This window comes from Mytilus californianus, unplaced genomic scaffold (genome assembly GCF_021869535.1).
Source record: "Mytilus californianus isolate M0D057914Y unplaced genomic scaffold, xbMytCali1.0.p SCAF_10, whole genome shotgun sequence".
Taxonomy (NCBI): Eukaryota; Metazoa; Mollusca; class Bivalvia; order Mytilida; family Mytilidae; genus Mytilus; species Mytilus californianus.
The window spans coordinates 4,516,755-4,543,006 of NW_026262582.1; the positions used below are offsets into that span (position 1 = coordinate 4,516,755).

The 26,252-nt window shown below is 32.0% G+C and overlaps 2 protein-coding genes across 3 annotated transcripts in view; both read right to left on the reverse strand.

Moving 5' to 3' along the window:
- Positions 1-915: 915 nt before the first annotated feature.
- Positions 916-26,252, reverse strand: part of LOC127717487 (protein PALS2-like) — a 35,926-nt gene continuing 10,589 nt past the window's right edge. Inside the window, exons 8-16 of one of the 2 annotated variants that reach the window (XR_007989203.1) lie at positions 20,848-20,979; positions 12,763-12,880; positions 12,005-12,064; positions 10,937-11,098; positions 9,887-10,089; positions 7,972-8,097; positions 6,325-6,357; positions 2,678-5,699; positions 916-2,634 (exon numbers count right to left, since the gene is read on the reverse strand). Coding sequence is in view for 1 of the 2 variants with exons in the window: in XM_052223154.1 (XP_052079114.1) it covers positions 5,523-5,699; positions 6,325-6,357; positions 7,972-8,097; positions 9,887-10,089; positions 10,937-11,098; positions 12,005-12,064; positions 12,763-12,880; positions 20,848-20,979 (1,011 nt within the window). In the remaining variant the exon portion in view is untranslated. Of the gene's footprint in view, positions 5,700-6,324; positions 6,358-7,971; positions 8,098-9,886; positions 10,090-10,936; positions 11,099-12,004; positions 12,065-12,762; positions 12,881-20,847; positions 20,980-26,252 lie in introns of both variants that reach the window. The other variant, XM_052223154.1, reaches the window with a different exon arrangement.
- On the reverse strand, positions 17,286-20,038 carry LOC127717489 (uncharacterized). Its single transcript, XM_052223156.1, has 2 exons — positions 19,778-20,038; positions 17,286-19,207 (listed from the first exon to the last, which is right to left on the reverse strand). The coding sequence occupies exons 1-2, from the start codon at positions 19,860-19,862 to the stop codon at positions 18,786-18,788; spliced, it is 507 nt and encodes a 168-aa protein (XP_052079116.1). The 5' UTR covers positions 19,863-20,038; the 3' UTR covers positions 17,286-18,785.

Sequence of the window (26,252 nt, forward strand, 5' to 3'; positions counted from 1 at the left end):
TAGATTAATATAACTAAGAAGTGTGTAAAATTTAAAGCAATAATCATAAATCGTTTTTGAGATACGGCACGACATGTGAAAACCCCCCCTTTTAAAAAAAAAAAATCAATATCTCAAAAATAAAATTTTGAATCAAAACCAAAAAGTATACAGATCTTTAGATTAATATAACTAAGAAGTGTGTAAAATTTTGAGCAATAATCATAAATCGTTTTAGAGATACGGCGCGACATGTGAAAAACCACTCCCCCTTTTTTTTACAAAATACTCAATAACTCAATAATAAAATTTTGAATCATCACCAAAAAGGATACAGATCTTAAGGTTAATATAACTAAGAAGTGTGTAAAGTTTTAAGCAATAATCATAAACTGTTTTTGAGATACGGCGCGACATGTGAAAAACCCCTCCCCCTTTTTTTAACAAAATACTCAATATCTCTAAAATAAAATTTTGAATCATCACCAAAAAGTATACAGATCTTAAGATTAATATAACTAAGAAGTGTGTAAAGTTTTAAGCAATAATCATAAATTGTTTTTGAGATACGGCGCGACATGTGAAAAAAAACACACACCTGTTTTAGTTACTAAGTCCCGTAACTCAAAAAGTTTTAATCTTATTTTCACCAAAAAGTATACAGATCGTTTGACCATCATAAGAAACAACTATGTTAAGTTTCATGAAATTTGGATAAGTCATTCTCAAGTTACGGTGCGACATGTTTACGCCGGACAGACAGACGGACAGACAGACGGACGGACGCCAGACATTTGTATAACATAATACGTCCCGTCAAAAATTTGACGGACGTATAAAAACGAGAAACCAGAATAGCCCTTTATTGCCCCAAGTTTACATAAGATATGAATGAATTCAACACAGATTACAGAAATTAAGAATAAAACACAAAAAAAGTTTACCATCATTATTTTTATTGTAATAGGGTTTGCATAATCAAAAAATATAATTTGAATAATTTACATCTATTTTACATCTCTGAAAGGTTATTTTGCATACAAGAAAATATATATCACAAAACAATCAATGGAGGGATTAGTATTACTACAATGTTTCATAATAGTTGAGGGTCTAGAGGGGGGCCTTTATTTTTTTTGCTCTTTAATTTCAGGCCATTTTTCACTATTCTTTATTCACTTTGCCAATTATTCTCTATTCTTTACTATTTTTCTCTATTCTTTATCCCCCCCCATTATTCTCTAATTCTGTAAACCCCTTCTAGACCCTCATAGTCCACATCAAATTATTATGTAAGTGTTTTACAATACAAGAGTCTACTCAAATGTAACAACTTATACTTATGTTTGAGGGGCCTGATGTGGGGGGGTGTCTCATCATGATTTGATTTTTTTGTCAATCACGATTCACAGAAAATAAATTTCCATGATCACAGATCACGAAAATATAAAAAAAAAAAATCTGTAGAAAAACGGATCACAATAGCGAAAATGCGCCGATCACGAAGAACGAAAATAACCCATCAGGCCCCTCATGTTTTATCAATCAGCCTATATAAAAAAAAATTAATATATTGCTAATTCACCATCAATTCAACAAAATAATTTCTCGAAATATTTAAAAAAAATATAAACATATTGCTGTTTCTGGAACTGCAATCCTCAATTAATTATATATTACTCGCATTTGTTGTTGTGGTATTTTTGTACTTTCACAGCCAGACTGCTCTGCAGAAAATGGTTAACAAAGTATAATATACATAAAAGATAAAATTTTAAATATTAAAAAAAAATGTATACTAAATTTCTGAAAAAAAAAAATATATGGAAAAAATCTCAAAATCACGCACTATATGTATATAACTAATGATTCACAGTAAATTCCAGTAACTTAAAGGGGAAATTCTGGAAATAATTGAAAAATTCAGATAAATGCTATGTTTTTTTTCTTTAACATAACATTATTTCTGAACAAGGTCACCAGAATATTTTTCTCAATATACAAAAAACTTATATACAACCCATGACCTATGATATGTTACAAAATTGAAATTTGACACTACAATTTTTTACTTAGGATACATTATAGTAGACCTTATTGCTGTTTTTGGATACCCTGACACTTGACCTATTGACATTATATGCAATCATTTTGCTCTTTGCAGTCAGACCTTTACTCTTGTGTCATCGAAATTTTTACGAAAAACATGTGTGGTAACCAAATAAAGGCAGACAAATAGCCATAAGGTGTATCTTAAGATGTTTTCTTTCTCTACAACCAATCATAAAACAAGATATGTACAAAAGTAGTAACAACCCATTATAACATGACATCTGGTGATGAATATCTGCATAATTTACATAAAATGGTTTACTTATTCAAATAAGACAAAATACAGATGCATATGCAATGAAACAAATCCTAATGGAACTTGTGTGTGATTGACTAAATGTGTGTTGCCCTATTACTAAATAATGAAAAGACTCTTGTTTGTGCAATATAATTCGAAATTCGAAATAAGAAAAGCATCTAATTATATATTTAACCAAAAATGTTTTAAACTTCGGACAGATTATCCACTTATTAACCACTTAATACAATTAATCAAAATACTGTTCTATAATTAGAATGACATTTTTTTATAAATAGAATGACCTTTTTTATAAATAGAATTACCTTTTTTTATAAAAAGAATTACCTTTTTTATAAATAGAATTATCTTTTTTATAAATAAAATATCCTTGATATAAAAGATTGTCCTTTTATTATGTTGCTATTATAAAATATGATCGATCAAGCAAAGAAAATATAAAAATTTGAAGGCCGTACCTTGACCTATAATGGTTTACTTTTATAAATTGTAACTTGGATGGAGAGTTGTCTCATTGGCACTCATACCACATCTTCCTATATCTATATGCAAGTCTTGTGTAAAATGACAGTAGAAATTGTGCATAAGTAATCTTGAGGTTAAATAATGTTAAAAGTGTACTCTGCCACAGTTGACATTCTCAGACATAATAATACAAAGAGAAATATAAAGTTCTTGTAATGTAAAAATAAGGAGATGTGGTATGATTGCGACAACTATCCACCACACCAGAGTTCAAATACATGTTAGTGGATATAATTAATTATAGGTTACCATACGGCCTACAACAGTGAGAAATACAAATACAGTGTAGGTCTTCTGTAAAATTACAACAGAATTGTCTTGGTGAACTGTCTGCATAATTTATCTTGAGGTTTAATAATGTTGAAAGTATATTCTGCCAATACAGTTGACATTCCCGGAATTAACATTGCAAAGTTAACGGTTTTAGTGATTTGCCTTGTTTATTTTGATGTGAATATAATATCTGAGAACTTAAAAAATTGTAAAATATTGTATAGAACATCTTTCTAATTTAGAGAAATAATAATAAAGAAACAGAGGATCTCTTATCATCCTTTATACATACATAAACACTGATAAGTAAGACACTTAATATATATATATATATGCTGCCTAAAGATTACAATTAAGACACATCAAATTATTTTTCCTTGAAAAAAGATTAAGAAGCCTAAAAATCCGTCAAAAAACTAATCCTGATAAACATTTTAAAATCAACAGGTCAGTATCATAAGACAATCAGTATTTTGCAGTAATCTTAAATTTAACTGATTAACTGCAATTTTAACTTTAAAAAACTTGTTATAGTGGGCTATTGTTACCTTATTTCATTTCTCTATAATATCATAAAATATGCATAAATTTTGTATTTTTGCAGAATGCAGAACAATAACCTTGTAGTAAAAAAATTTATTATGGGAAATCCAAATTTGAAAAATCAATTTGATGTGGTCTATACTGAATAAACATAAATCTTTCCATTATCAAGTAAATCTATATATAGAATATGTAACACTGACTAACAACATCATAATGTGATATTTATGTCTATTGTAATGATCAAGGCCAAATAGATATATTCTTGGTTAAAAGACTTTCTCTTTGACACTTGATATTGGTTTTGATTATGATATATAAACAATTATCTATATAGTATTTGAATATTTGCAGATGTATTGTGTTTTTTCTGCTGTATTTTGAATTTCACCAATACATTTACAAATACAAAATGTATATCTTATTGTAAAATCTAAATTTCTGCAAATAGTTACTACAATGCTAATGCACAGCCTTGATTTAGTCTATTAAATAATCGAAATACTGTAAACCATTTAATTTTCGCAAGCTATTTATTTTTTGCGAGTAGAAAAATTATGTGAAAAAATTGTTGCCAATATGTATCTATTGGACCTTTCCCTATATAAATACATCATGAAAATCAGAAAATTGAGAAAATAAATAGCTGTGAAGTTGGTTAGAAAGGGGTAAATGCCAAACAAAGTATCTGCGAAAATAAGTTGGTTTACAGTATTAAAATTGTCCAAATTAAGAATACTGCTAAAACATGATACTTACATCTAAATCATTCAGAATAATTACACTGCACAAGAAAACAGGATAAAGTGAAACATTCCAATGCACTTGATTTACACTAACCGTAAATTTTTAAGCCCCATATAACTTCATGACACGTACAAAGTTTTTAGTGATAATCCATTCCAGTCATTTTTTATAAAATTTATGTACACCTAGGGTCTTTTGATGATAAAACGAACAATATATATTGGAAGTTATGTAATATTGAACCCATTGATTTTCTGTCATATGTGTAAAAGGAAATATTGCTATTTTCATAAATTTTGCTTTTATCTTTTTTTGTGTGATATTTTTTCATATCATGCTACTGGACTGAGAATGGCTTTTTTAAGTTGAACAGAGAAAATATGATAATATCATAAGCCTATTATGTCTTTGACATTGCCTAGGAATACAGTGATAAACAGATTATCAATAATCTTTCAATCTCAAGGATGTTTCTTGGCTACATCTCATCTCAAGTCTATCTACCTCCGATGAGATTGCAGCCAAAATCACCCTCTCATTTGAAAAAAGTCAATAATCTATAAATAAAGAGTTAACATCACTTCCCTGTTCTTACTGTTTTATCTTTTTTTCATAGATAAACATTTAATAGTATTGCAGACATAGCAATATCAATGTGGAAAATCTTTAAATTGGGTTATTCAAAGTAAACTTTACTTCCAACAGATTCAGTACAATATACAGAATTCAATATACTTTTGTATTTACAAAGCATGTAATACTGTAAATTCAGAAACTATTGTGAGCAATTATTATTGCGAATTTTTTTGAATGGACTAAAATGCGAGATTAATTATTGCAATTTCAGGAAATTCTGCATGCAGTTATATGTATCACATATAATAATGCAAGTTCTTATTATTGTGATACTCATTCAGTTGCATTATTCGCATTAATAGAAGCCTCACGATAATTTCTAAATTTACATTATCTTGAATGTCCTCTAATCCACACTACTTGACAATATACGAATCTTTAAGCACTCTACTGATGCATAACCAACCCCTTGATATGATATGATATAAAGAATGTACAAATATACAGGTTAATAAACCCAATTAATGGGCACCCATTGCTGCTCAGAACTTAAATTGTCTAATTCTCGTCTCAAAGTTCTATATGTTTCATCAAAATTATCGTTGACGATTGTAAAATCAAACATCCCTTTGTATACTCTTTCTATGTTCTGACTTTCCTGTATGGTCTCATAAAAATCATGTTCCTGAAAAAAAAGGTTGAATTGCGTGTTACTGTTACAATATATATATATATAAGTATTCTGTTAACAGGAAATGGATAAGTGATGAATCTGAAAACACATTCCACAGTGAAGCATGCTCACGTAACGCCTGATACAAAAGGAGAAGGTCTAGTAAGGGCTAGTTTCGGCCTAAAACTCAAAGTACATCTGATGAAAGATTTTTGACATTTTTTAAACACTTAAGTGTCTACTTCAGTCGATTCAATTAGTTTATGTTGAAAATATGAAACTCATTTGGTCATTAAAGACGCTCAAATTCAAGCTTAAAAATGAAAAATCTATCAAATATGCCATGAAATGTCACTTTTCAGATGCTTTTTGTCTAAAATGGAAGTGGCCGCATTCGTGTTGACAGTCTCAACATTTATATGTGTAATGTATTAACATTAAATACAGCATATATTTAAATATTAAGACTGAACACAAGTGAGGCCTAAAAACACATTCCACAGTATAGCATGCTCACAAAATATCAGGAAGTTCTGATTTGTAGTTTCTTAGATATATGTGCGAGGGAAATTTCATTGGAAGGACAGACAGTCAGACGAACAAACAAAGAGATTGTTGTCCAATAAATAATACTCACAGTTTTAACTTCAATTGTGCCATGACCACTTGCCTAAAATAAGAGACATACATAAGTGATTATACAGCAATTTAAGAATACATAATTTATGTAATGAAAAACTAATTAATTAATACTGATGAAATGTATAAATCATTAGAAACTCTCAAACATATGCCCTATCAAAATAGGTATGTAAAATCTTAATCCCACTATTATGACAGTGCCGATTAAACTTTTATAAACTAATTAGGGATCTAAAGATGGACTGTTTTAAGACATAATTTCTTGTCTGTTTAATAGAAGTACCTACATCTATATTTCTAGTGTCAACAAATTTTCTAGACATTTTAATTAACCACTCATTTATTTCTGATACATAATTACAGTACCTTGATAAAAATTTTAAATAAATGGAGAATGTGTCCATGGGTCAAAGATGATGCCCCTGCTTGCACAAAATGTTATAAGGGGACATAACTAGAGATCTGTGTTTTATGGTAATAAGCTTTGCGTACAAGTTTCATAACATTTGGTTGAGGCAAACTAAACAATTTTTCCATTTATAAAGCGGTTTAACTCAGGAACGGTAAAAGTTACGCCACCCAAATTCCAACTTAATCTGCGTTTTGTTTTAATAAGCTTTGTGTATAAGTTTCATAACATTCGGTCAAGGGAAACTAAAGTTAGAGAACGGAAACAAATTTCGGGATGTATGGACAGACAAGGGTAAACCTTAATGCCCCTCTGCTACAGTGGGGGCATAAAAATCTTTATTTGGTACTCTAAACTAATCTAATTGGATAATCCAAAGTATCAAGAATTAAATGGAAATAAACTACAATATAACATAGAATTCAATGCCATTTTAACAAATCAAAGACAACCAGTAAATCTGGAGAAAATACCAATTTTATATCATTTGTTCCCAGAATAAATGCTGTTGACTTAATCTGATTGAAATACAGATATTGTGTCCAAGCTTTGCTTACAAGGATTTGACAACTCTCACTTTAATTTCTGATCTGGTAATTGTTACATCAGCCAATGAAATTTCAACCTGCAATTTTTTGAAGGTGTGTATGAATCTCGAGGACCCAGAAAGGTCTGGAAGAATGGAGAGCAGATCCTCATGGACACACAGGACCTGTATTTTAATCAGTTTGTAGAAAGCTAAGTCAGCAACAATCAACCAACAGTGAAATATCTATACATAAGCTCAATGAAATTGATCATGCATAACGTCATAAAGAAAATACTATGAAAGCATTAACATTTCTATATAAAGCAAGGTTTTAGGAAGTCAGTGAATATTAATCACAAATGTGTAGCATGGCAATACAATTATTACTACACCAATAGTAAGGTTTCAATATAAATCACTTCATATGTCTTAAACATGTGAAAAAGTTTTAAAAGCTGAGTAATTTTGTTTTCTTATTCATCTCTTCATCTAACTTATATATATTCTTGTAAATATGCGGGAAGTTAAGGTTTACTGTTTGCATTTTTATTTGAGGTTTTACGTTCTTGAAGTTAATTATTCACATGTTTCTTGCAAATTGGTAAAATTACCAGTTTTTCATTCATTGTGAAATAGACATTTTAATTCCCTTTTTTTTGTAAATACACCCCCTTTACGACCCTCATTAATGCAGCTGTACTCACCCCCTTACGTCCTACCAAACCTCTCCGCCTGCCTTCCTCATACATTCTTTTTAATGCCTCAATACCAGGTGCAGCAATAAATACTACAAATGGCATATATTCGGCTGTCTTCAAAACTTTTAAAGACTGAAAAAATAAAAAATAAATGGGAATTAGAAGTAAATAAGATAATCATACTTATTTCCCAATAATAAGTTGGATAATGGTGCATATAGTGCATTTTTGTGATATCATGCATTTGGAATATCAAACTAAAATGTTACTACATCATGCAACAGTAAACAATAACAATGTAGTTTGAAATTAGTCTATAATTAATGTTGACTAATCCCCCCCCCCCCCCCCCCCCCCCAACGATTCAAATAAAAGAACAGCACTATAGTGACCCATTTCATATTTTATCTGTTCAAGTAAAAGAACAGCACTCTAGTGACCCATATCTGTTCATGTGCGATAACTCAAATTATTTTCTATTTCAAGCACAAAAAACATTCAGGTTATAAAAAGACATTGTTCATATAAAACTTTAATATAATTTTCATAAATATTTGACATGAAATATGTCGGACTGAGATATACTCTACATTTCCAAGGGGCCTAGATGATCTGTGATGATTTAAGAAATTGTTCAAGACATTGCTGAGAGCACTTAAGCACTTTTAAACATAATTTACATTTCCCAGGGGCATAACTTTAGTAAAAATAGTTAATTGTTACTGATGTTCAAACTCATCCAAGACATTACTGGTATAAATCTTTGATATAAATGTTATACAAATCTGACATGAAATGTAGGCATTGTCCTTGGTTCATATCTGTCATATTTGTTTTGTATATATTAGGCCGTTAGTTTTCTCAATTGAATTGTTTCATATTGGGGCCTTTTGAAGCAGACTATACGGTATGGGTTTTTCTCATTGTTGAAAGCCTTACGTTAGCCTATAATTACTTACATCCACTTCTTTTGAACTTTGGTGGATAGTTGTCTCATTGGCAATCATACCACATCTCCTTATTTTTATATTAGATGGTTGCCTATATTGCTTACATCAACTTCATTTGAACATTGGTGGATAGTTGTCTCATTGGCATTCATACCACATCTCCTTATTTTTATATAAGAGTGCTTGCAAGACTGGAGGGATAGATGAACCCCCAGTATTCTATGTCTACTACTCCCTGTTGTAGTAGGAGCAAAAAAAGCAAAAGTGTTTTGTTTAGTTGAAAGAGCATTCAAAGTATCAGTATGCAAATCAAAGACAGTATAGCTTGAGATCAAATTGTTCTTTTTATCAATCAAAATATATTGCATATATATCCAGTTATAAATTGCTATATGGCAAAAGCATGCTTAATATTAAACAACTGACTTATAATAAAAATTAAATGTAAAAACAGTGCATTTCTATTGAGGTGTAATACCACCAAATCATAGAACGTCACATCCGGTTGCATACAAAAAAGTGTTGAAAAAAAATATTCCCTTGAATTTGACAGTTGTAGGAAATTAATACTATGTTTCATTGCAGTAAAAAAATTCTGAGTTATAAACATATATCTTGGGTGTTTCAAAGTACCATTATTTTTTTATATGGTGTTTCTATAGAATATTTCAGAAACTTGAGGTTACATGGTTACGAAAGCTAGTACACAGGAAAAAAAGAGGTGAAAATTTGATTGGTTCCAGTGATGGTTATTTTCTTATATGTAATGAAATGTGATGTGAAATTTTGTCTACAGTACTGGACAGGATAACACTTTATTCATGCCAAGTATTTCTTTATTTGAAACAAAGATAAATTCTGCACAATTTTTTGAAAAGTGCAAATTTAACAAAGACTAATAGGGGAAAATCAATGGTGGTATTTATACACCTTAAACATAATGTAACTACAGCGCATTCTATAGAACTTACAGTGGGACTAACATCCAGAACACACATTTTTCCATCCATGGTAACATTATGAATAGAGTCCAGTTTAGTTCCATAAAGATTACCATTAAATTCTCCCCATTCAATGTATTTTCCTTCCCTAATTTCTTCATCCATGCCTTCTCTATCTGTAAAATAGTACCCCTTGCCATGGACTTCTCCTTCTCTTGGTGCTCTTGAAGTATCTATAATAATCAAAATACTCACAATTTTAGCACACAGCTGTTTCTTTTATCCTTATCTTCAGTATAATTGCATCAAAACAATAATTTGTAGATTTCTCACTGGTCAAAGGGAGACAACTAAAGGATTTCAGAATTTTAAAAGAAGTTATATAGCTATAGCTTCACAATTGCATACTAAATATCAATATCTACAATTTGTCTTCAAAATGTAAAAATATGACAATATTCTATATAGCTTAATGGGTGTAAACCTATGTTATACAAGAAACCTTTTAACTAAATAGAAACAAACATTTTGCTTTCATTGAAAATCACAAATGAAAACTATATTTTAACCACCACAAAGATCACTTTATATCCCTTATCAGTTAAGCAGCAGTATAAGAAAGGACTTATATAATAAAACAAGAATGTGTCTGAGGACATGAATGCCAGCTGCTCCAGCTTTGCAATTTTCCAAGTTAAAAAGGGGCATAACTCTAGAATGGTAAATGACTCACTACCCAAATTCGAACTCTGTCTGCATATTGTGGTTCTTAGCATTGTATACTAGTTTCATAAAAATTTGGATGAAGCAAACTTAAATCAGAGTGCAGAAACCAAAATGGGACGGACGGACAGAAAAACAGTCAAGGGTAACACTTAATGCCCCCGTTGCCTCTGGCGGGGGCATAAAATCCTAACAAAAGTCTGTTTTAATGTACGAATTTTAAACATTTAATACATCCTTCCTTTGTAAGAGTTATTCTTGAAAACAAATGTTTTAATGAATATTTAATTTGACCTTTATCCACTCAGCAGTACCTCATACCATATATGCATCTAGAGGTAAAAGAGTAATAATTACGTGGCATAACAGCTCCAAATCTCCTTGGATCGTCTTTCAGTAGTTTTTGTTTGAGTGCTCTCCTGCCCACTCCACTAGCCCCTACCAAGACTAACGTCTTTCTCTGGAATGGCGGCATTTTGGTCACCTCTTCATAAATGGTTATTTCACATTTATCAAACTCTTAAAAGAAAATATGTGAATTAATGTAGATATGAATAATACATCAATATAGACAGCAACATGACAATACAAATAAATGGATAATGTGTCCATGGGACACAGATGACGCCCCTGCTTGCATATAATTAAATGAAGGGACATACCTTAGGAAGGGTATAAGTGACAACACCCAACTTCGATCCAGATCTGAGTTTTGTGATAATAAGCATTGTGTATAAGTTTCATAACATTTGGTTGAGACAAACTTCAGTAACAGAACAGAAACAAAAAATTCAGCAATTTTTCCATTTGTAAAGGTGCATAACTCTAGAATGGTAAAAGTGACGGCACCCAAATTCAAACTAGATCTGTGTTTTGTGGTAATAAACATTGTATACAAGTTTCATAACATTTGGTTGAGGCTAACTTAAGTAAGAGAATGGAAACCAATTTCAGGACAAATGTACAGACGGACAAGGGTATCACTTATTGCTCCCTCTGCTGCTGTTGGGGGATTCAAAAAATGACAACTAGAGGTCAAGATATGGTATCAACAATATTGATATGTCTGTACAAATTGTATATAATTATGACTCTACCTGTACTGTAATTTACCTTTATGTTTACTGCTTGTGTAAATTATGACTCTACCTGTACTGTAATTTACCTTTATGTTTACTGCTTGTGTAAATTATGACTCTACCTGTACTGTAATTTACCTTTATGTTTACTGCTTGTGTAAATTATGACTCTACCTGTACTGTAATTTACCTTTATGTTTACTGCTTGTGTAATTTATGACTCTATCTGTACTGTAATTTACCTTTATGTTTACTGCTTGTGTAATTTATGACTCTACCTGTACTGTAATTTACCTTTATGTTTACTGCTTGTGTAATTTATGACTCTACCTGTACTGTAATTTACCTTTATGTTTACTGCTTGTGTAATTTATTTTCTTCTTCTTTCTCCTTTTCAGACCACACACTGAAATCAAAATTCAACACACACTGAAATCAAAATTCAATTTCCCATAAACATGAGAAATATAATAGTAAAATTCAAGAAGAATATGTCCATAGGACACAGATCCTCGCTTGTAAATATGCAAGAGTCAATGTTCTGATTCAAACCTACAAACATTTTGTTTTCTTTGAAAATTAATGACATTTATTTCTGTATGTTGAGTGCGCCAAACATCAAATTTGGCAATTTTTATTTATAAAGGGGCATAACACAAGAATGATAAAAGTGACGCCACCCAAATTTGAATTTGATCTGTGATTGGTGGTAATAAGAATTTGTATATGTTTCAGAACATTTGGTTGTGACAATGTAAAATTAAAGTGGGGTAACTGCAAATTTGCCTAGTTTTCCATTTATAAAGGGACATAACTCCAGAGCAGCAAAGGTGACACCACTCATGCTCAAACTTTATCCGCGTTTGGTGGTAATAAGCATTGTGTATAAGTTTCATAACATTTGGATGAGGGAAACTAAAGTTAGAGAATGAAAACTTATTTTCGAATGTACCTTAATATTTCTGTCCAAGACTTATCACCTACATCATGACGATTAAACTAACATTAAGACAAATTCTAAGTTAACTTTTCATTTAAAGACCTAAACAAAGATTTTTGAATGCCATTATATTCCCTCACTTTAAGATGATTTGTATAACTTACATAAACTGCTTTTAGAGTAATCATAGTCTGGTTGAACGAATGCCTTTCTTTTCTCCTCTAATTGCTGTGATGGAATCAGTCCTGTCGGTCCTTCTCCATCCTTCACTACCCTTCTGGCCTGAAAATTATCATCAAACATTTATAATAACTTTTGATTTTAAAATTTGTTGTCTCAAAGATTTGTTTGATCATATTTAATGCCCATGTGTTAACTTTTATATGCCATTAACTATTTATATCTAAATTCTGAATAATCTCAACGGATACTTAAACATTTTGTTCATCTTGAACGGCAAATGCAGTCATTTGCAAATGCTTGTTTGGGATTGTCAATAAACATTTTTTTTCATCTCTTTAGTGAAAATGATGGGGTTTATAGAACATTCAATGAAAGATATTTGCCATAGCTTTGTCAGTTTTTCATGGACTTGTGAGTTAGAATAGCCCTGGGTACCCCCGTCCTCTCTTTTATAGGTTTCATAACAAGTGAAATGTGATTATCTTTGATATCAACTCCAAGTCATTCATCTTTTAATTCATTGATAAACCATCCTTTGGTAAGTTTTTATCAAAATTTAAATTAAATATAAAGAGTTGTTATTTATAGATTATCAATGGTTCTGAAAATAAGATGAAATTTCTCGGCTACAATCATATCAAAGGGCAAGTTGAAAGACCATAGATAATCTGTCTATTGCTATTTTCCTAGGGAACCTTAATGACTAAGGCTTATGAAGCAGTGTTCTCCCCAGGGCCCTTTAGCATCATGGTAATGTGATACTATATTGCTAGAACGTGATGCTGTCTGAAGTGATTTTCTTGTAGATAGTGTTATGGATGTGATGCTATAATTTCTAATCAAAGCACGAAAGCGCTGTAAAGGCAGTTAATTACAGGTTGTGTGTATTTTAAGTCCAGTTATATCATTATCTTGCATAGTACAGTGTACTTATCAGAGGTGGCTTTCAGTATTTAAGATTTAGAGTTCTCTAATGATATTGAATAAGTTTTATGAATGTCATATTCTGAGCACTATATGAAGGCGATTGTACTCACTTGTTTATGAACTAGTGCATTATGTCTAGTTTGTACCTTTTTTATCTATGTTTATAGTCAAATTAGTTATCAAAGGTACCAGGATTATAATTTAATACGCCAGACGTGTGTTTCGTCTACATAAGACTCATCAGTGACGTTCAGATCAAAATAGTAACAAAGCCAAACAAGTACAAAGTTGAAGAGCATTGAGGACCCAAAATTCCAAAATGTTGTGCCAAATACGGCTAAGGTAATCTATTCCTTGGATAAGAAAATCCTTAGTTTTTTCATTGGCAATCATAACACATCTCCTTATTTATATAATGATCTATATTCAACGACCTCAGGTACGAAAAAAATGTATGTAACTAAACTATGATGGGAAACCTTTGACTTCTTTCTTTATATAAACTTTTGATTTGGTACCATAGAACTATGTAGAGTAAATGTACATTGCAACATGTCAACTCTTTCAACTCCAAGCAAAATTATATTTCCAAGCATAAAGTAATTTATGAATGAAACAAAATGCTCCGCTGGGGCGCAGCTTGATACGACCGCAGAGGTCGAACCCTGAACAGTTGGGGTAAGTATGAACACAACATTCAAGCTTGATTCAGCACTGAATTTGGATTGTAATTAAATATTTGACACAGCATAGGTTTCTGACACAGAATGAAAGTGGTCTAAGATACTTAAAAAAATTTAATTTACCTATTCAAACCATATCATTATTATTTGCTTTTATATATAAATCAGAAATAACCAATTTAAAATGGAAAATTTTAAAGAAAAAAAAGGAAAAAGAATCCCCCCCCCAAATTTTTTGAACCCCCTTATGATTCATCACCCCAAAACTCAATCCCAGCCTTCCCTTTGTGGTATGGTACCTTGCAGTACAATTTCAGAGAGATCCATACACTTGAACACATGTTATTGTCTGGAAACTAGAAAAATGCTTGTTTTTTTGCCCCTTTTTGGTCCCAAATTCCTAAATGTTTAGGGCAATTACCCCCAAACTCAAACCCAGCTTTCCCTTTGTGATATGGAACCTTGTAGTACAATTTCATAAAGATCCATACACTTACACACAAGTTATTGCCATGAAACTAGAAAAATGCTTGTTTTTTGCCCCTTTTTGGCCCCTAATTCCTAAAATTTGAAGGCAATTACCCCCAAAATCAATCCCAGCATTCCCTTTGTGATATGGAACCATGTGATACAATGTCAGAGAGATCCATAGACTTACACACAAGTTATTGTCATGAAACTAGAAAAATGCTTGCTTTTTGCCCCTTTTTGGCCCCTAATTCCTAAAATTTGGAGGCAATTACCCCCAAAATCAATCCCAGCATTCCCTTTGTGGTATGGTACCTTGCAGTACAATTTCAGAGAGATCCATACACTTGAACACAAGTTATTGTCTGGAAACTAGAAAAATGCTTATTTTTGGCCCCTTATTCCTAAACTTTTTGGGCAATTACCCCCAAACTCAATTCCAGCTTTCCCTTTGTGATATGGAACCTTGTAGTACAATTTCATAAAGATCCATACACTTACACACAAGTTATTGCCATGAAACTAGAAAAATGCTTGTTTTTTGTCCCTTTTTGGCCCCTAATTCCTAAAATTTGGAGGAAATTACCCCCAAATTCAATCCCAGCATTCCCTTTGTGATATGGAACCTTGTGATACAATGTCAGAGAGATCCATAGACTTGCACACAAGTTATTGTCATGAAACTAGAAAAATGCTTGTTTTTTTCCCCTTTTTGGCCCCTAATTCCTAAAATTTGGAGACAATTACCCCCAAAAATCAATCCCAGCATTCCCTTTGTGATATGGAACCTTGTGGTACAATATCAGAGAGATCCATACACTTACACACAAGTTATGTCTGGAAGTTACAAAAATGCTTATTTTTGGCCCCTAATTCCTTAACTGTTGGTACCATAACCCCCAAAATCAATCCCCACTTTCCTTTTGTGGTATTGAACCTTATTTTAAAATTTCATTGAGATCCATTCACTTAAACTAAAGTTAGAGTGCGAAAACTAATGTGTCTTCGGACGACGACGACACCGACGACGCCAACGTCATACCAATATACGACCACAAAAATTTTTTTGCGGTCGTATAAAAAGGAGTTCTTAATTAAGAAATAAACTGATTCGCTGAGCGCAGCTGGATACACCCGCAGAGGTACTACCCTGAACAGCTGGGGCAAAAATGGACACAATATTCAAGCTTGATACAGGTCTGAATTTGGATTGTAATTAAATATTTGACATATTATAGTTTCTGAATAAATGTAGTCAATGAACTTGAAATCGGTTATATGAATTGAATTTATATTCAATTAAAGATTTCTTGCTGTTGTGCAATACACTGTGCTGTTGTGCAATACTTAATAAATCTGTTGCCAGACTATAAACAAATAAAGTTCAATTTCTTCTCAATGTCATATTTGAAATTTATGAAAATCAATAGGGAGATTACATCAATAGCTATAAATAATTCACCAAAGTTTCATGTGAACTGCTTAAAGCATTTTTGAGTTGTTGTCCAAAAACTGGAAAATCCACCCTTTTTTGTCGAGCCTTCGACTTTTGTCGAAAAAGCGAGACATAGCGATCCTACATTCCATCGGCGTCGTCGTCGTCGTCGTTGTCGTCGGCGGCGTCCACAAATATTCACTCTGTGGTTAAAGTTTTTGAAATTTTAATAACTTTCTTAAACTATCCTGGATTTCTACCAAACTTGGACAGAAGCTTGTTTATGATCATAAGATAATATTCAAAAGTAAATTTTGTAAAAAAAAAAATCCATTTTTTCCGTATTTTACTTATAAATGGACTTAGTTTTTCTGCCAAGAAACATTACATTCACTCTGTGGTTAAAGTTTTTGAAATTTTAATAACTTTCTTAAACTATCCTGGATTTCTACCAAACTTGGAAAGAAGCTTGTTTATGATCAAAAGATAGTATCCAGAAGTAAATTTTGTTAAAAAAAAATTCCATTTTTTCCGTATTTTACTTATAAATGGACTTAGTTTTTCTGCCATGAAACATTACATTCACTCTGTGGTTAAAGTTTTTGAAATTTTAATAACTTTCTTAAACTATCCTGGAATTCTACCAAACTTGGAAAGAAGCTTGTTTATGATCAAAAGATAGTATCCAGTAGTAAATTTTGTAAAAAAGTTAAAAAAAAAATTCCATTTTTTCCGTATTTTACTTATAAATGGACTTAGTTTTTCTTCCAGTTAGCATTACATACAGTCTGCACTTTAAGTTTTTAAAACATTTATTAGATTCATAAACTATCCTGGATTTTTACCAAACTTGGACAGAAGCTACTTACAATCAAAAGATAATATAGAGAGGAATATTTTTATTAATTTTTTTCCTCATTTTTGTTGAGCCTGCGATTAACAGCAAAAGTAGGCAAGACACTGGGTTCCACGGAACCCTTACGAATTTTTAATGAATAAAACCCCATAACTCAGAAATGTAAAATCTAAAATTTATAAAATTCTAAAGGGAGCTTACGGATTGATAATTTAGTCTTAGATGCAAGATTTTTTTATCAGTTGTTAGTGGCTTTGAACTAGCTGTCAGTAACTGCGAGTACTCTCAGATTTGTACTTAGTGTCTTTTTGTTGTTTGGATGTACAACTACCCGACCACGTCCACTTGTATTTGTATTTATCCATCTGATGAGTTTAGCTTCTTTCAACAGATTTTTATAGTTCTTTCTTATATTGTACTGTTACACCACTGTCCCAGGTTAGGGGGAGGGTTGGGATCCCGCTAACATGTTTAAGCCCGCCACATTCTGTATGTACATGTATGTGCCTGTCCCAAGTCAGGAGCCTATAAAAGTGTAATTCAGTGGTTGTCGTTTGTTTATGTGTTGCATATTTGTTATATTTGTTCATTTTTTTACATAAAATAGGCCGTTAGTTTTCTTGTTTGAATTGTTTTACATTGTCATTTCTGGGCCTTTTATAGCTGACTGTGCGGTATGGGCTTTGCTCATTGTTGAAGGCCGTACTGTGACCTATAGCTGTTAATTTCTGTGTCATTTGGTCTCTTGTGCATGTGTGGAGAGTTGTCTCATTGGCAATCATACCACATCTTCTTTTTTATATTTACATCAACAGATATAAAAAATTCACCAAAGTCAAGGTGAGACAACAAAACTTAGTTGTAAGATCTCTGAAATTTTTTACAGGGTACGAGTTTTTCTCATTGTTGGAGATTGTACGGTGACAGTAACACCTGTAACTGCTTAAACCCATTTCTTATGCACTTTAGTTTGATAAACTCACTGAATATCATACCACATCTCCTTATTTTTATATGCATTACAATTTACATGTGCATGTAATTGTAAATATATATATATCAGAACAAAATTCATTGCGTCACTTTTATTTATGCATCCTTTGGCACAATACAAGTTCTAAAATTACAGAACATAAAACAACTAAATGTTATTTCAGATGAAAGTTTTGTTTCAGTTCCATTCATAGGATTTATTAGAATTTTGTATGTTTTGCCAAGTCCAATAATTCGCTCTATGTGACATAGAGACATAGTTGACTAAACCACCAGGTGTCGATCATTCAAGAATTTTCAGTTTTTCTGTTTTTATTTGATGAAAAGGTTGCCTGAGCTCTAGGAGCTTTAGGTTTTATCACGGGATATTCTGTGCTGTCAATAATAATCCAAGTCGTAGGAAACTTTAATTTGAAGTTGGACGGTGAAAAATACCTGACTAAACCACTAGATGGCCAAGTGTTAGCCTCACACCACTGTTTAGACATAAAAACAATCCATGTATACACAATATTCTTAACACTAGATTCAATCTAGAATCTAGACAGTTCAAAGTTGGTTGTATGATGCCTCAATTTCATCAAAGTCATAAAAAAACTGATTTTCAACTGACACCTTATAAATTTGAAAATATATGTATCTCTAACAATGTGCTGCTGGACCAAGTGTGGTCAAAACAAATAAAAATTTAGTATACAACTCTAAACCGGTATAAAAATGCATGGCTGTGTCACGTGTCTTCATTTCAAAATTCTCTGCTGAAAACATAGGCATTGATGGTGTTTGCGTAATTCCATCTGTGAAGCTCAACATTAGCTCGGCAGTTGGTGGTGGACAGTCATAAATCCTTTCTGCAGTATGAATGACTTCTTCAGGAAAACCAACTTTACAATCAAAACTTTCCTCTAGATTTCTACTACAATATTCATCAAGTTTAGTTCTTTTGTTTTCACAGGAAACTGCCCTGATTTTTCTTTTTGCAGACGATTCAGTCTCTTGCTTGGTCCAGGAAAATAGGCTGGGAATTGCAGTAGACTTAAGTCTCTGTATGGTGGGTTTGCGCCCTGAAAAAGGTTATAAAACATTAGTTTTTTTATAATTAAATGAACTTCCATTAGCAATGTATACTTTGTACTACCTGGCGAAATATTAACTAGATTTATTCATTACAATCTGGATAAAACTATGTTTGCCTGATTCAATGTATGTTATGTAAATCCAAAGGACAAACAATGAGAGACTTATGCAACAAACGTACATTGTTTGTACCTAAATAACTATAATATAGATGAGAGCATGTCATTGTTTTGTTCCTGTTAACATTGTCATTGATATTTTTCAAGAAAGTCTATGAGGCATAGCTTATGCATTCCTGTCATTACTACATTAGCATAATTACTGCTAAAATAATTCTCAGTATGATATACCTCTTGTAAGAAATCATTATAATTGTAGCAATCACCAAAAAATCTCAAACAGATCACATTGAATCGTAATCCAAAAAATTATGACGTCTTGAATTACCCACCCCCTTTTATTCTAAAACGATAATTGCGGTTGTAAACAGACTTTGGTTTATTCGCATGGCGATTACATATATAACTATATATTTCACAAAGAAAATAGAGTTTTACCATGAATAGTTTCCTGCACGTAGTCTTTTTCAGTAAAACGTGCCTTGCAAACAACAGCTGATTGAGATGGACTCCACGATATCATCGTGTTCTCGTCCAATCTGTGTATGGGCCATGGCGTTGATCCAACTTTTCCTTCTTTTTAAGTCATTTGGAAATGCATGTCCTCCTCTTAAATGACATCCAGGTACACAACAACAAGTACTTGGCATCGTTAATTAAAAATATAACTGAAATAGTTGCGCAGTGCAGAAACCGGAAGTAGAGGAACAGGATCCGCTACCACGGCGCCACCTATTCAGGAACGATAATTTGCTACATTATATAACTGCGAAAATAACGTTAGACGGGTTCACGTGCATAAACAGATATGCGCTTTAAGTTGTATAATACAATTCATGTTCAGTCGACCTTTAATTATTATATCAACGACTGAAATGATTTATAAACATCTAGATTGCAGATAACACTCGAAATTAACCCGAGCTCTTTCCACACGGAATTCAAATAATTCTAGTTTGTCAATCGGTTGACTGCTTATAATGCAAAATACTAATATATCAAAAGTTTTTAAAACTAACTAAACACAATGATCGTTTCTCTATTTCCCAATGTAAATGAAATGAAACAAAAAACATTTTATATCGCAATAAGAAGAGGAGAGAATTCAACATTTCCGGATCTACTTGGAGTCTAATGACCCCCCACGTAGATAAGTTGGATATCGCGGAAGGAAGGATTAACCCGGCAACTAGAAAGGCATTAAAGCACTGCCTTTAAAAACAAGATGGTATTTCATAAATTCATGTTTACCAGGATGATAAAAGAAATTTCTGAGGAAAACAATGTGAAGTCACCATATTCTCACTTGACTCCACAGAGTAAAACCATTCTCAGTGGAGTAGCTTGATATGGAAAATTATCAAAGAAAAATATCAAGAAAAATTTAAGAAAATAGTATTTTGCTATTAAATATCTTTTTTTATCTTGTTGGAATGCCTAAACCTACATGTAGTTCTCTTATTGTTGATGTTGATTTAATTGGTTAAAATACTGAGAGTTTAACTCACCTGCCACCAGTTTGGGTCTTCAGAAGTAAGGATATGTAGAATATCCCCATCACTGAAAGTCAGGCCTGCATCTTTACTGGGAATCAATCTGTCCTTCAGAGGGTCATAGTTAAAGTGGGCCTTCATAAACATCTGAAATGAAAAGGGTCAAAGGTCAAGTTAAGATAAATATACATTTGTAACTGAAGAAAAAAATATCTAACAATAAATTCTGAGGTTAAAAGAAGATGCAGAATGAAATAATGAACAAAAAACTTTGACTGCCAATGGAAAAAGAGGGTGTATAAGTGGAAAAAGGGGGGCGGGGTCTAACTTTTCTGTAACAACAAGCTTATGCTATACTATAGTTCCACCAATGAAGATCAACACATCATTAAATTATCATTTGGAGAATACCCCATTTCCCAAACAGGTTTTTGTACTTTAAGATTCTATCATTTTTTATAATCTTTAATGTTTCTAAATAAAAGGAAATATTGTGTGTACATTAATGTAAAAGCAAGCAAACAAAACAAAAAAATAAATATGTGAAGGTCAAAGTCTGTACTTCAAAAATAAACCTGTTTTTCAAACATATCTCTAACTAATAAATGAAAAATAAAAATTTCAAGTACATGTACTGGTATAGTATTTCAAATTGAATTGGGAAAAATAACAAGACAACAATTTAAACAATGACTCAATGTGTGGTTGATAAAAAAGATTATGGTTTACATGTAGACAATTAGAAAAAATAAGATTTCTATATACATGACCTTGTAGGGTGGAGGTTTAAGGTGGTATAAAACACCTTGACTAAAATTAATTTGGCTCGTTTGATTTTCATAAAATTTTGACAAAATATTTACTTTGACCCTTTGACAAAAATATAAAAATTTAAAAAAAACTTGAACCACACTCTTTAGCGGAAAAATTTCATTGGATATATAGCAGTTTGACAAACACTAATTTTGATCATTGAGAAGCTTAATACTTCCTCAACAATAGAATGTGATTTTTACAGAGTTATCTCCCTGTAGTGTTATGTACCATCTTAACTAAGGAACATATGACAACCTGAAAATATGAAAATATGAAAGCCTACAAAAAAAACGAAACCAAACTTTGACTACATCAACATACACCAGGATGCATACTGTGAAAGAAAACAAAATACATGGATATTGTGTGAATATGTAATTGCATTATATGAGCATCAATTGTTCTTATGTTTCCAGAAACCTTAACCAACTAATTTTTTAAACGATTTATTTTTCGAGAGTGGAAATATATTTGGAATACAAATCCATGCCAATAATTATGTCAAACATGAATCTTCCCTCAATTAAGTGGATACCCAATACTTTGGCCCAGGGCTTCCAAAATTATTTTTAGCCAGCCGGACATTTTATATTTTATCCTGATTTTAATCCCTTATGACTAAATAAACAAAAGGCAATTATGGTATTCAGTTGCTGAGTTGGCCATCCCAATGATTGACATTAAAAAAAAAACGATATTAAACTTTCTTTGATTCAAATTCGAAGTTCTGACATAAACTGTTAAATTGGCAGTGCATCATTCGAAGTGTGCAACATCAGCGTACTTATATCTGCCTTAAGACTCTTTATTTGTGCAAAATAACGTTGTCAAAAACTTTACATTCGTTAAAATCTTATACCGGATGTTATCTTGACAATGGTAAAACATGGACCAGAGACGGATACGTAAATTCCGTGTACGTTTGCAAAGCATGAATGAGTGTACGTAGCTCTTTCTACGTTATTTCTTCAAAGAAAATATTCGAAATAAACGTGAGATAAAGGTATCAATGACAATTTAAGCATTTTTTGAAAGAAATTAGGATGCATAATTAAATTTCACACCTGCGCACATGCGCACAGGTGTACTAGTTCAAACAGAGACATGTCTCTGGTTCAAACAACGTGGTTATAACGATTATTCAATTTCACCTTTTTAATTTTTTCATCAAATCATATTTGTAAACGTATTTCTGATAATTTAAATCTTTTTGACTAAATTAATTAGATGCAAACCGCTGAAATGTAAGAAAATAACTTTGAATAGACCAATCAATGTCCGGTTCAAAATAGTTTACCTGTCACCCGAACAGGTAAATTTCAGCTGTTCGACAACTAATTAGCCTTGATTAAAATGAGAAGGTATTAAAGTAGGGGTTGTTTTGATAGTACTTAATGATCATGTCACTTTTATGACCGGAAATGTGTGGCTGTTAAAGGCAAAAGGTTGGGTCAAAAGATCGAGAATTATGTTAAAATGACCGTCTCTTAAGAAAGCCTTGAAAACTAAAAAGTAGATGACCGTTTCATGCTTTGCCCAGCCGGACTTTTACCGGACATTATACAAATGTCCGGAATATATGACCGTTTTGGAAGCCTTGCTTTGGCCTATCTAAATTAATAAAATTATCACAAAATATTTACCTTGACCTGTTGACAAAAATATAAAAATTTCAAGAAATTTGTACCACACAATTAACAGGAATAATTTCATTGGATATATAGCAGTTTGACAAACACTTATTTTGATCATTGAGAAGCTTGATTCCTCCTTACTAAAAGTATATGATTAAAGCATTCAGCTGATTTTTAAAGAGTTAACTCCCTTAGGTGTTCTGCACCCCTTTAAATACTCTAGGAAAGATAGAAAATCGTAAAAATAAATTACAACTTGAGAACAACTGTGATACACATAACAACAGAGTAACGTTAACATAACACTTATCCTACAAACCTGTGATACATAGCTTAGTTCTAGCTGTAAAGAATTGAAGAGGTCAAAACTTTAGTCTATAGACTAACTAATGTTAGTATGACAAATGTCATGGACAATCGATTTTTTGCTTGGTTAACATCAAGAGGCCATTATTTCATGCATATTCAGGAATACAAATGTCATGGAAATCTATATAATTAACAATCATGATCATATTCTGTAGTATTCTCAAAACTATTGATTCATTTGTTTCTGTGGGTAACATTTTTGTAGATTGAGAAATAATTGTGTTCCCTTAGAACTAGCATCAAATTAATAAAAACTGTAGCAGGATGATTGGATGTTGTTGTAGGCGAGAACAAATTAAAAGGCAGCAAATTGCCAACTGAAGAAAACGTTTGTTTCACAAATTTTGTCCCTACTTTGAAACAAAAAAAAACAACAAAAAATGGGGAATGCGCCCATGGGACACAGATGATGCCCCCACTTGCATATAACGTTATAAAGGGACATAACTCAAGAACAGTAAAAGTGACGCCACCAAAATTCAAATTTGATCTGTGTTTTGTGGTAATAAGCATTGTGTATAAGTTTCATACATTTGGTTGAGCCAAACTAAAGTAAGAGAACGGAAACCAATTTCGGACGTATGGACAGACGGATGGTGGGGGCAGAAAAATGTGCCCAGAAATACAAAAGAAATGCAACATTTACCTGGGGCCAGACAAGACAAATGCCACGTTTACCTGAGACAACAGAGGACAACATTCATCTGAGACAACAGAGGACAACATTTATCTGAGACAAAACATGACAAGATAAATGCAACATTGACCTTAGACAAAAAAATTCAAATGAAACATTTACCTAAAACAAGACAAGACAAATGAAATATTTTTCTGAGACTAGACATGAGAAATGCAGTATTTATACAATACAAGACTAGACAAAACAAATGCAACATTTACCTGAGACAAGAAAAGACAAATGCAAAATTTACCTGAGGCAAGACCCAAATTATGCAACATTTTACCTAAGGCAACACAAGACAAATGCAAGGTTTACACGAGACAAACATGACAAATGCAACATGTACCTGAGACAAGACAAGACAAATACAAGGTTTACACGAGACAAGAAAGACAAATGCAACATTTACCTAAGACAAGGCAAGACAAATGCAATATTAACCACAGACATGGCAAGACAAATTCAACATTTACCAGAGACATGACAAGTCAAAGACAACATTAATCTGAGACAAAAAAAGGCAAGTGCAACTTTTACCTGAGACAAGCTTAAGGCATGATAAATGGAACATTTACCTAAGAGAAACAAGAGTGTTGTTCAAAAATGTATGCAAATACAGTACGGGTAGAGACTTATTACTATAAATAACGGACTGGGACATGTCGGAAATGAATAATCCGACTTTTTTATGGTAGGTAGTATGGTCATTAATCAACAGATCCAGGTGTGAACGGTAATATAATTGTCCTTTCATCTCAATCCGTGCTACTAGATTATTACGCTTCACTGATTTCAGAATCAGGTTACCTGTGATTTAAACCTCTCAGTTACTTTATTGATTAGTTCTACATCGTATTTGACATAAAATATTTTTACAGGTGAAGTACTGGAGACAACTTTGTTTTAATAAAAATAGCCTATTTTTTTAATTATGGCTTTTTATATTTCAAATGCTGTTTATATTCCTCAAAATATTATTTTCTATGTTCCCTGGTTTTTTTTTGTTATGTATTTTTTTCGTATTTGTTGGCATACAGTTTTTGAAATATTTTCTTTTTTATTTCTGGAAGGTTATTTTTGTTTTACTGATTTATTTTCCACGTAAACCCATTGATTAGCAGAATGATGTGCAAAGTGCTGCTGCATACGTTTTAGTTTGACAACACTACATTTGTATTTAATTTTCAGTCTGCGTTGGGTCAGTTCTGAAATAAAAATAATTACAGTGAGCAATACTTGTATACTAGTAGTTTGGTGATTCTTTATAATTGTGAATTCAGTTTTTACTGTAAACAAATATTGTCCGAAAGTTGGTGATATATAACTTAAGTAGTACGCAATTAATAACACTAGAAGAAGATAACGATTCTTCTCGGGAATTGATTTATTTTGATATTTCTGTGTTTGTTAAATATGCATGAAATAATTGCCACTGACATGAATGGACATTAAAACTAGAAGCATTCAATCGTTTGATGACCAGTTAATTAAATATTTACTATGATTTGTAGTCTAAAGAAATGCAATTACTCCTATTTAAATAATCTTATGGTGCTGCATTGACTCTTAATTGCATAATATTAATTTACGCACAATGCATGTTAACTTGTATGTTGTATTTTTGACACCAATCTAAAAAAATATTTGCCGTAAAAAGACAATTCCATGATACACATATCAGTGATCAACAGCATATGGTTGAACTTTGAACTTGACTTCACTCTCAATACAATGTTGAATGCTAAAAATAGCTGGGATTAATTTTGTCAAATGCACGTGATTTTCATATGGCGGGAAATATCGTAACAGTAAACACAGGTGACCTTACTGACCGACCGTGGGAAAATCCATTCATGATTTAAAATGATACGTAATGATTGGCAGTATTGTGCGTTAGTTTTGAGGCTCTTGACCGAGAT

What these genes read in the sequence shown, in the direction of transcription:
- LOC127717489 (XM_052223156.1), bottom strand. Translation starts at nt 19,862, where the DNA reads ATGATATCGTGGAGTCCATCTCAATCAGCTGTTGTTTGCAAGGCACGT. An exon ending in CGTGCAGGAAACTATTCATG is followed by an intron (nt 19,208 to 19,777) that starts GTAAAACTCTAT and finishes AACCTTTTTCAG; the next exon opens with GGCGCAAACCCACCATACAG.